The following is a 12,134-nucleotide window of genomic DNA, read 5'->3' as shown; positions in this document are numbered from 1 at the left end:
ATCTTCTAATTGGATCCGGCTTATTATTTTTTGCAGACTGTTTGAGCAATTTTATAAGAGTAAGCTTGAACTTTCGATTATGTCAAAAAGAATTTCCGATTCTGGAGCTATCAAAGGATCTACAAAGCGAAAGCATGTTCCGATGTCCATCAAACAAAAAGTGGAATTGCTGCAAAAAATGGATAAAGGCATATCCTTTGTTTATCTAAACTTTAACGTTTGTTTATCTTTTAACGCTGCGGCGCGCAATGAATTGGAAGTTGATCTGTCAGCACTATCCTTATCTTCAGGGCAGATGTTTTTATTTTATTTGGCTTATAATTCCTTACTATATGTATTATTTCATCTGGATGTACTCTGTCTTTGATATGATTTAAATCAAATTCCTTGTCATTATAATTCGCTTCCGATAACGAAGAAAGTGACAGAGGTTATTGAAAACGAAAAAATTTCGATTGACAAATTAGTCGGTATTCTCGACACAGCAATTATAGGACTTGAACAGCGGAACTTTGTAACTGAACAAGAAATTATGTCCGTTTATAGAATTAAAGAGAATGTATTATCTAATTTCTGCATGCCATCTTACCAGATTTAAACTGATGATCTATAATCCGGAATCGCCGAAGTCCCGACGAGTCCGGATTAACGACTTTTGACTGTATAGCAATTGGTTGCCACTTTGACCAGGCAGAGGAAAAGTAACTCAGTGGGGACCGAGTACGTGCTTATTGCTTACTGATTAGAACTGGGTTCTCGCCACTGACATTGTGTGGCGCTGCAATTATTACATCAGTAAAAATAGACAAAGTATTCTAACCATGATGGAACACAATATCTGGAATAACTTATATCCAAACCCTCAGACTACCAATTTTTTTTTTTTTTTTTTTTTTTTTTTTTAATCTTTATTTTTGGAATGAAGAATACAATACTCCAGGAAGACAGATGTGTTTTAAAAAGGGTTTTCCTCCCAACTAAGATTTGTGTATGTCACTTTCAAACATGTGCTGGCCAGGGAATCACACTGTCAGGGCCAGTAACAATAAAAAGGTTGTTCCCCCCCCCTTTTTTTAGACAATTTTGCTCTGCTATTAAAAAAAATTACAAACAACATCAAAACATCAAAGTTTGGCTTCAAGAGGAAGAATTGATCTAAATATATATCCAAGGAAAAACAGAATGTTTTGAATGTTGCCAAGGTAAGATCTTTCATGTTAAAAGAAAATCTGCCAAGTTAAAGGACAGTTGCAAAATCATTAAATTGTTCAGTGGCGTTTGTAAAAAAATCGACTAATGCTGATTTGATTTTTAAAAAGTGAAAAAAAGTAATGTACATTGTCTTTTTTCTCCACAACATAATCACCAAAAGCAGAATGCACTGCACAGTTCTGTGAGAAACAATTGTGCAGGCAAAATGGAAAAATGTTGTCACAATAGATGAATCTTAGGTTTATTTAAAAGACCGCAATAAAAAGAGATCCATTTATTATCATCAAAAGGGAAAAAAAAAAAGTCTTATAACCTGGTTAAAAAAATCTAAAAAAAGTTTTTCAAAGGGATTTATGATTATTGCTGGTTTTTGATATAACGACAAACAAAAATTTCAGAGAGTACAGAAAACTGTTAAGATCAACTCCGCATATTACCAGGAACATATTGTTACGAAATGTCAAGGCGCGGTGAGATGGCTTCCCTGCAAAGCAGTTTTAGGGTTGCCATAAAATGGCAAAGGAAGGTAGGGTTGCCATATTTGGCAATAAAATTGGAGATATACCATGGACGGATGGAGAACCTTCTGGAACGAATTCTTACTGGTAGCCCAGAATGTTCAACACACAAGCCGAAAGCTATATAAACCCTCCTGGTCCGCAGTCAGTTAGTGTCTCTGAGTGTGTCTCTCATCGAGTGAGTGTGCCTCGTCGAGAGGACGAGTCAGAGTGCCTCATCTGAAGTGCGAGTTAGTTAGTATCGAGTTGGTGTCTCATCTAGAGAGGCAATCCCTGTGGAGTCGATCGAGTTTTTGGCCGGGCAGTGAGTGCTGCGTGGGTCATCGAGTTCACCGAAGGAGTCTCTTAGTGTATCGTGGTTAGTGCACCATCGAGAGAGCGTGTTGAGCTCCGGGAACGACCGAACTGAAGAGGAGCCGTGCTCTGTGTGTCATCGAGTGCATCGCAAGTTGTAGCGTGGAGAGTCTCGAGAGTATGTGGAGTTCCGAGAACGACCGAGCAGAGTCGGGAGCTGTTCTCTGGTGCTTTGCAGTGAAGCCGGCTCCACCATGATAGCCTGATAACCTGAAGGCTGTGTCGCTGATCGTGTCAGCGTATTTATAGTAGATCTTCAACGACTGTAAAATGTAACTTTGGAGCTGTCCTGATCAGCATTTGCTAAATAAAGTGTGTTTCGATACTTCATCAAGTGTTGTCGTTATTCACTCCAAATCTACAAACCCCATACGAACGTGAAGGAAGAATATAATGTAACAACTGGTGTCAGAAGAAAAGAAAAATGCAACAACTGGTGTCAGGAGTGGGGTTTGCGAGTGAATGCCAGTGACGCGCCTGCAGAGGAAAGCCGTGGCGGAGAAAACGAAGACTTTGATGGACTTCTTTGCCGAGATCAAACCCTGAAGAGAAGAGATGAAAGCTGGATATGATGAGATAAAGCTGGATATAAAGAGATGACAGCTGAGATCAAAGCTGGACTGGAAGAGAAGAAATAAATGTTGGCCAAGAAAAGGTGCAAGAGCAACTCCAACAGGTGAAAGTGGAGCTTACAGAAGAAACTGGAGTCATAAAAGACTATATGAAAGTGATAGAAATGGTATCTGAAGAATCAAAGGATGAAGAAATGAAGGAAGTAGCTAATGAACTGTCTGAGGAAGATCAAGAAGTGAAAGATGAAACAATTAACGGGATTAAAGAAAAAGAACAAAAACATGAAGAAATAAAAGACGGGAAAGAAATTCCTGATTCTGAAATGCTTGAAGTAGAGATGGAAGAACGTGAAAATGTGACAGTAAAGTTGGTAGAAACTGATAGTGAAGTTATGAAGTTGCAGTTAGCGAGTTGCAAACTGTGTGTGCGTCTCATAGTGCAGATTTTGCAGACAAGGATTTGATTCTAAACTTATATACTTCTGCTTGTAAAGGATCGGATTCTATTCATGACCCTAGCACAAACATCGAAAATGACTTTCAAGAATAGAGGTAAATAAGCATGTAGCATCTGCTAATAATACCAAGGTGAACTGTATGCATGTTGAAAATGAACTACAGAGTGGTGAACAAACTGTTTCCGATCTTCCTGTGAATGACAAGTCTGAAAGGACTATATCTTCAGATTGTGATACGCAAAACAGAAATGCATCTGAAACCTGCAGTGGAAAAGTATTTGACCCGTATTTTAATGGGTATATTTTAATGAAAAGACTGAGACTGAAATTCATTCTTAACTTTAATTTGTATAATTTAAAATTATGACGTGTTTAATTTATGTGTATCTAACTTGTGAATAGTGTAAATATTTGTTTCTTTAGTTATGTTTTTTGTTTGTTTTATTATGTTTTTTCGTATCGAATTTGGCTTCTGACCAAGGGTTGTATTGCCCGGGACGTGCAGTCCTTGGGAGGGGGCAGTGTTACGAAATGTCAAGGCGCGGTGAGATGGCTTCCCCGCAAAGCAGTTTTAGGTTGCCATAAAATGGCAAGGGAAGACAGTGTTGCCACATTTGGTGAGAAATCGCCCATTTGGAAACAAAATTGGAGATGGACGAATGGAGAACCTTCTGGAACGAATTCTTACTGGTTTAGCCCAGAATGTTCTCGAACACAAGCTGAAAGCTATATATACCCTGCTGGTCCGCAGTCAGTCAGTGTCTCCGAGTGTGTCTCTCATCGAATGAGTGTGCCTAGTCGAGAGGGTGAGTCAGAGTGCCTTATCTGGAGTGGCAGTTAGTTAGTATCGAGTTGGTGTCTCATCTAGCGAGGCAATCCCTGCGGAGTCGATCAAGTTGATGGCCGGGCAGCGAGTGCCACGTGGGTCGTCAAGTTCACCGAAGGAATCTCTTAGTGTATCGCGGTTAGTGCAATGTCAAGAGAGCATGTTGAGCTCCGGGAACGACCAAACCGAAGAGCCGTGCTCTGTGTGTTGTCGAGTGCATGTAGCGTGGAGAGTCTCGAGAGTACATGGAATTTCGAGAACGACCGAGCAGAGTCGGGAGCTGTACTCTGGTGCTTTGCAGTGAAGCCATCTCCACCGTGATATCCTGAAGGCTGTGTCACTGATCATGTCAGCGTGTTTATAGTAGATCTTTGATGTCTGTAAAACGTTACTCGTGACTTTGGAGCTGTCCTGATCAGCATTTGCTAAATAAAGTGTCTTTCGATACTTCATCAAGTGTCGTCGTTATTCACTCCAAATCTACGAACCCCATACGAACGTGAAGGAAGAATATAACGTAACAACTGGTGTCAGAAGAAAAGAAAAACGCAACAATATTTTATATCTAAATTTTCAAATATGAAATACCTTCTCTGAGCCACAATGCCATCAATCAGTAGAACTGCATCAAGACAAAGCATGCAGCCCCTTTTCAAAATCTACTGTAAATTTCCTGAAAAAAATGGAACCAGAAATGGTACCAAGGCCATACATTTCACTCATATTCCTAGTAAATTTCCTGATATGTCACTCATGGATTTTTGCACTTTTGGACTTTTAAAAAACGGACCGTCCAAATGTTGACATACAACCCTCCATAGATTTTGGAAAGCTGTTCAGGAAGAATGGTATAAAATACCTGTTATAGTACTACAAAAAGCTTAATAATTCTACATGCCATGTTACTAGATTTTAACTGATCCTCCAAAATCAGTGAAATCCTAACTTTATAAAGGCTACCAGCGAAGAATAGATACATGCAAACACACATACACAGAAAAAATATGTCTGGTAAAAGCAGTTTTTCTCCCATTTAACTGAGATCCTTGTTGGTCACTTTCAGACACCTGCTGATTTGACCAGCAACAATATGTAGATTAGCAGTGGCCGAAAAGAGAATTCTCGTTATGCCAATAACAGAGCCTGAGCAATAGACCTTTGAGCAAGAAATTATGCCGATCTATTAAAATTAAAGAGAAAGTATTAATACAAGAGATGAAACAGCTTAAACACTTTGCATTGAAACAAAAGTTTTTAATTGAGTGGGTTTTTTTTTTATGACGTTAAGATAAGTACATATTATTGTATAAACAACTAGATACATATTTATTTTATAAACGGCTATTTCATATTTTTAATTTTATAATTAGTACATGTCATCATCCTGAATTTAATGATGATTAATGATATTTATGATGATCTAAAATCTGAAATCCCAGTGATTTTGGATCTGAGACTTTATGCTGTATATGTATATGTACGGTATATGTGTGTACATATATATATATATAACTAAATGTATAATGTAAAATGTGCACAGATTAAGTTTAATGACTATGGACAAAATACTTATTTAATGACAGTTATAAAAGCAATGAGCAGTAAAATGTGGTAGGCCTATTTCAGTGCTGAATGAAAAAAATCTGTCACTAGTAACTTGTGGAATGTTGCCAAAACCATGTGTATTTCACTATTGATGTTTGAGAGACTATATAGATTTTTGGTATTCTGACCTTGTTTTGCAGATACCATGTGAAATGCTATCTGGAAGCCCATAATGTAAAACATTGTAGTATGATGTGTTTTCATTCTATTTCTCATCTTCACAAATCACAGGCACTCCACCATTAGATTCATGAAGCGTTAGAGCTAGAATTTTTACCTTTACTAGAAAACCATCCTGTGACTATATTTCACCAGGGCAATGCTACTACCTATATTATATACATTGCTGTATGTTTCTTGTGTGACTGTCAAGTATAAGCTCTTCCTTAGACTCTTCATGTTCACCCAGTTTATTCCCGATTGAACATGTGTGGACCCATATATCTTCATGTGCAACTGTAACCAGTGAGCATTAGTTGCATACTCAGTTTACATGGAATAACATTCACAGATAGATATCCAAAGTCTATGCTATGGTCTATCTGTCAGTGCCATGCTATGGTTGATCAGTTATGAATGCTGAAGCGAAATAAATGAAGTATTAAATTTAGCATGTTTTTTCCTGACATATAGTGATCAAATTTTAGCCATTTTTGTCGTATAAATATATAATACTCTTCAATAAATATCTTAAATATATATCCTCTTCAATTAATATCTGTGTTGTAAATGTCTTTCTTGGTGTTGCAGTTTCTTTGAACAGCAGTATATTTAAAGAATGTGTTTTAAAGGTGGGGAGAAATTGTTTGTTCCTAATAAATATCTGATATTCAGTCCCTTCTGTTATATCCCCCCCCTCGAGGTGTGCAATGTGTTATTGAATATATTTTTTCATTATTTCTTTGCAGAAGCCCATATTCTACCTTTACTAGGTGTAGCTCCACTTGGTCCAGTACCTCTTAGTAAAGAATGTTATCAGCAAATTCGAATCCTGGATGCTGCTCAACGACACATGCCTCACCCTTCAGATTCAGAAAGGTTAAGGTAAGCATGAATGCATTTTTTTTCAATCTCTCTTTAAATATAAGTATTCAGAATTTTAATTTCTAGAACAACAACATTTGTGTACCAAAAAGGCCATGCCAAAAACAAAATGTTAAAGAAACTCATAATAAGCAACAGGAGGTATTATGCCAGTAATTATTACTTGTTATTGATTTCTTTAACAAAATTTATGCTAGATAGTATGAGTTACTGTGAATGCACTAATTCATCATTCAGGTATTTAGAAGTTATTCTTGTTTAATGTTAAAACAACTATCTTTGTAATTATAAGTTGTTTGTCTGTAGAGCAAAAATCAAACGTAGGCTTGTTTTTGTCCGTATGTATGGAGCAGGTGTACCTTAGAAATGCTATTTTGTACTGTAGAATTTTTTCCTTTTGTGCATTGTGTAATAAATGTTTAGTTGTGCTTGATTAAGTGGTGAAAACAAAAAAAAAAAAAAAAAAAAAGAACTTAAAAGTGCTTAATATTTCATATATTTAAGATGTAGAAAAGGGTTACCTTTTATCCCTAGGCTTCTTGTATTCCTTTGTTTTTCTGCAAATTATTTTTTGTTTATAGCTTGTAATTTTTATTTTAAGTTTGCAGATTATAAATTGTGATGAAACTAGAATTCAGTGTATGGTTCCTTAGAAGAATGTGTACATTGGTTTAAATAAAAACACATGGGACTTTTTTTTTAACCTCTTACTCATCACAAAATTTTGACAAAATTTATCTTTATTCAGGTGTTCACAGATAGGCCAAATTTTGTAGTTTCAGGTTAGGAAGATTTTCTGGATCATAAGAATCAGTGTTCACAATATGCAAGTATATTTTCATTTCACAGTATCGATTAGATGACATAATCTTACATAAAAAAAGTAGTTTCTACTGATGTTTTCTTAGTCCAGTACATGCTTTCTTCAGGTTTTTTCGTAAGATTTATTACCTTGTAAAACTGAAAGTGCAAGGAACAAATTTATTTCATGTGCTGATAAGTTTTCATTCTCTTCTACCTTTCAGTTTTCTTTTACTAACAGCATTACCTGATTGCTCAGCATAACAATTAGTCTCTTTTACAATTATATCCACTATTTCATCATTTATAAAATGCTCATAATATTGTAAAACGTCTGCACCAACTTGAAATGAAATATTAACTTTAGGCAATAATTTGAACTGAAAACATGGAGGACAAATATCTTGGATATCCATCATAATTTAGTTCCATTTGCATCCTGGTAAAAGTTGTGCGTGATTGTCACTATCTTCAGAATCAAAAGCATCTGAAAAAAAGCTGCCTTCTGAATCACTTCCCAATTCTTCAGGACTGAAATCCTCTTGTTCACTTCAACTATTCATTTTACAAATATTAAACATGAAAAAGCAATGAGCATTGAAACTCCATCCTTTCAAAATATGTTCTAATGAAAAAATATTTTTAATCTACATACTACTGTTATCTAATCAACTTACAAGTACTGTGCTGCCATCTGTGTAAATAGAATTGATATGGGTACGATAAAAATTGGTATTCCCTTGACTTTTTATTGCAAAAGCAGAGCCCATGTGAGGTACAGGCACTACAAAATTTGTTTGTATTGGTCGCCCATATGAGAGACAGGCACGACGAGTAAGGGATTAATTGGAGAGTCAATATCCTCAGGGGAAAAAAAAAAAAAAAAATTCGCAAGATGTTTTATTTTATATGTATGGGCACCCAGTACCACTTCAATACTTATTTCTGCATACATGGTCCATTACAAAATTTGCTTATTTTGATCCCCTCTGTGTGCCTTTACTACATCTTTGCCAGATACCGTAGATGCCCCTTAATATGATTGTAGTTAATGTTATCATTTGCCCCTTAATATGATTGTAGTTAATGTTATCATTTGGGTATTGTTATCGAATAGCTGATGTCTGGTTCATTTATATACAAAAACATGGAAAATACATCGCTTATTGTGATTAACAGTTCAGTAAATGTTATAAAATAAATTTTTCAAACCGAAGTAAATTTTCCAAATCAAAAAAATAAATTTTAAAAATTGCCAAATGACTGAAAAGTGTCAAGTCAAGAATCAAGTCGATGAGCTGCTTATTTTTCATTTTAGTCAACCATTTAAAATCAGGCAAACGAAAGCAACCCTTTGTTTAATTTAGTGTAGATTTTTAATGACTGTTGATTTATGTTAAAAAATCAGGTACAGATCATTCTTCTTCAGACAGAAGCTATCTGGCTAGAGTTTTCTAAAACAAATCGAAGCACATCATGTAATAAACTTTCTGAGGAACATAAAGAAATCGGTGAATTTGATATAAATAAGGAACATCCTCTGAGTATTAAGATTAGGTGTGTAACATCGGTCAAATAATTTGTAGAAATGTTGGATATGGTTCATAAATGAACTTTCGAGGGATGCTTTTAGACAATCCACTAGTTAACATTTTTTTTTTTTTTCCTTGTTAAAATGCTTTAAAAATAAAGATATGTTTCAACTTATATTAAATTAGTTAAATTCTGTTGCTGACTTGAATAATATTTCTCTCATCATTTAATGTTATCATTCAGTTAATATTATGAAAATAACTGTGGGCAAACGGGGTCACATTAAACTGTACCTACTGTATTTTTTAATTATGTAGTATATGAATTAGAAATAACCTCCAAAAAAATCTCATTAATTTACATCAGCTTTGGAAATAAAAATTCATCAATGCTTATAAACCACAAAATATTTTGAACTTATTAATAATAAATTTTGAGAATGGTAAATTCTAACAATTAATCTATATTATTAAATAATGAAAAATTTGTATTTATTTATGTTCCTTCCATTGTGGAAAAAAATGGCAGCACCTAGAGTCACTAATTCTGAACACACATAATCCTCTACCTGAACATGGGCTCCTTGAAGCCTGAATTTGAATTAGTTTTTTAATAATTACATATTTTGATTGAATTTAATGAATTCTTAATAGAAAAACTTAGCAATTTAGAAACGATTCGACCACTCGACAAGCATAGGTATTTATTGTTAATGTAATTAGAAAATTCAGCTTTATAAAAAAAAAAATGTGTTTGCCACTCCGCAAAACACACATTTGTCTTTCAAATTGAATCAAAAAGCTTGGTAATATAAAAGAAATGTGTTGCCACTTGGCAAAACATAATATATCCACAAACCCAGCGATTTAAAAGAAGCATTTTGGCAACAAGACTTAATGTATTTGTTTTTCAAATTTTATCAACAAAATCACTGATTTAAAAGAAATGTGTTGCTTTTGCCCAAAATAAAATATTTTTAATCTTGCACCCCACAGTATGTTGCAATTCGACAAAACACAGGATATTTAATTTTTCACTCAAATTTAATATATCTGTTACCAATAAACAAATTAAGAGCAATTTAAAAGCAATAAATACTTATCTATAATTTTGTTATTATTAATTACAAACTAAATTCATTAAAAATCTTTATATATAGTATTTTCTTTTTTATAAAAAGTATTTTAAGAGGGCTGTGCAAGCAGCTAGTTTAAAAAAAAGTACTAATGAAAGCTGAACTAAAGCAGTAGATTTAGGAGCAGTCTTAAAGCAAATAAAGTTCTTTATCCCTGATTTTTTTTTTTTTTTTTTTTTTTTGAAGGGGGATGTATGTTAGAAAAAGATAGTATTTGGCCCTTTGTATAAATATATAAGAAGTCATATGTACAATCCATCATCTTAGAAATGGTAAAATCTATTAATTCATATGCATAGTTTTTTTTTTTTTTTTTTTTTTTTTTGTTAAAAATGTGTTCTTATCTTTATAAAGCTAATATTTTTATCATGTACTAAGAAAAGAGAAAAAGGCCGGTGTTTTATGTTGTAATGTGAGAAAGAATATATCATATCATATAAGAATTGTGATAATTTGTCATAGTTCAGTAATTAGATTTAAAATCTTAGTTGAAACAGTTTCAGATTTTGAGGTAAATAAATTAAATGTGTTATCAAGAATTGGTAACTTTCTTCATGATTATCTGCAGAAAACATTTCATTACTAGCAATTGTGAGGTAACTTTTTAAATTTTTTTCATTTGTATTGTCATTTTTATTATATTGAAGCAGCTAAAAATTAGGGGGAAATCAAATGAGTAATGTATGTATGGGTCTTATGTTTTACAGTTTACAAAATCAAAAATCAAGATATGTTTTGATAAAATTTTACAAAGTTATTTATTTAGATGTCTAGTATTTCTTATGAGTGTGATATTTGTAAAACATTCACCTGTATGAAGTGAAACCTAACAGGATTCTCATATTTATCTTCTTTCGCTTACAGTTTTCTGATTCATTATCACTCCCTACGTTGGTTAACTTATCTGCTTAAATTTCCTCACAGTTTTCTGCATTTTCCACAGAAATTCTTTTATGCTTGCCATTTTAACAGTTACTAAAAAGTACGACCTTAAATCTGAAACTGCACAACAGAATAGTAACAAGACAAATTTAGTATGCATAAAAATAAAAAACTAATGAAGCATAATAAAAATTTAAGGAAAAATACAATTCTATGTGGCCTATCCTAGGAAATTTGAATGACCCATGTGTTAAGCATTTATTTAATATTTTTGCTTCTTGGTGATTTAATATTTATATTTAAGTTATATAAAATTACCATAAGACCTTTAAAGATTAATGAGTGATAAAAACAAAACTCACTGTATTGTTCTTATTCCTGTGTTTGTTTATTCATTCAGTGCGTTCAATTCCTGAATCAAATCACTAAAATTTTTCTCCTTTCCATGTTTATATGTTTATCCTTTTCTTTTTTAACTATATTAGATTATATATTAACAGACTGTAATATGAATAGTATGCAAGTCATGAAAAATATTTTAGGTCTCTCAACATTTTTCCTGTATGATTTATTTTAAAATATCAATAAAATTATTGCATACAACTAAAGCTGTAATTTTATCATAAGAAAAAATAGCTAAGGTAAATTTTGAAGTCATGAAAATTTCATAATCAAAAGTATTCTCGAATGTTTCGATAAATGTATATATACTGAAGTGACAAAAGTCATGGGATAGCAATATGCAAATATACAGATGGCAGTAGTATCGCGCAGAAAATGTATAAATGCGAAGTGCTTTGGCAGGGCTTTCATTTGTGTTCAAGTTATTCATGTGAAGAGGCTTTGACGTGATTATGGCCGCACAACGAGAATTAACAGACTTTGAACGCGGAATGATAGTTGGAGCTAGACGCATGGGTCATTCCATTTCGGATATGGTTAGGGAATTCAACATTCCAAGATCCACAGTGTCAAGAGTGAGCCGAGAGTATCCAATTTCAGGCATAACATCCCACCATGGACAGCGCAGTGGCCGACCACCTGCACTTAACGATCGAGACCAGCGACGTCTGCGTAGAGTTGTCAATGTTCACAGACAAGCAACACTGCGTCAAATAACCGCAGAAATCAATGTGGGACATACGAGGGACGTGTCCGATATGACAGTGAGGCAAAATTTGTCTTCCTTGGGCT

At 33.9% G+C, this 12,134-nt stretch overlaps 1 protein-coding gene across 3 annotated transcripts in view; it reads left to right on the top strand.

Annotated features, from left to right (window-relative positions):
• LOC118191553 (CCR4-NOT transcription complex subunit 3-like) overlaps nucleotides 1-12,134 on the top strand; it is a 126,663-nt gene that overhangs the window by 67,309 nt on the left and 47,220 nt on the right. For all 3 annotated transcript variants that reach the window (XM_035362351.2, XM_035362350.2, XM_035362349.2), the window contains exon 13: nucleotides 6,454-6,589. In XM_035362351.2, the coding sequence (XP_035218242.1) occupies nucleotides 6,454-6,589 (136 nt within the window). The remainder of the gene's footprint in view (nucleotides 1-6,453; nucleotides 6,590-12,134) is intronic.

The sequence above is a fragment of the Stegodyphus dumicola genome, chromosome 3 (genome assembly GCF_044657685.1).
Source record: "Stegodyphus dumicola isolate Sdum_Otavi_A_Nest chromosome 3, ASM4465768v1".
Taxonomy (NCBI): domain Eukaryota; kingdom Metazoa; phylum Arthropoda; class Arachnida; order Araneae; family Eresidae; genus Stegodyphus; species Stegodyphus dumicola.
Note: the sequence above shows the minus strand (reverse complement) of the source record. Positions and strands in the feature narration are given on the sequence as shown.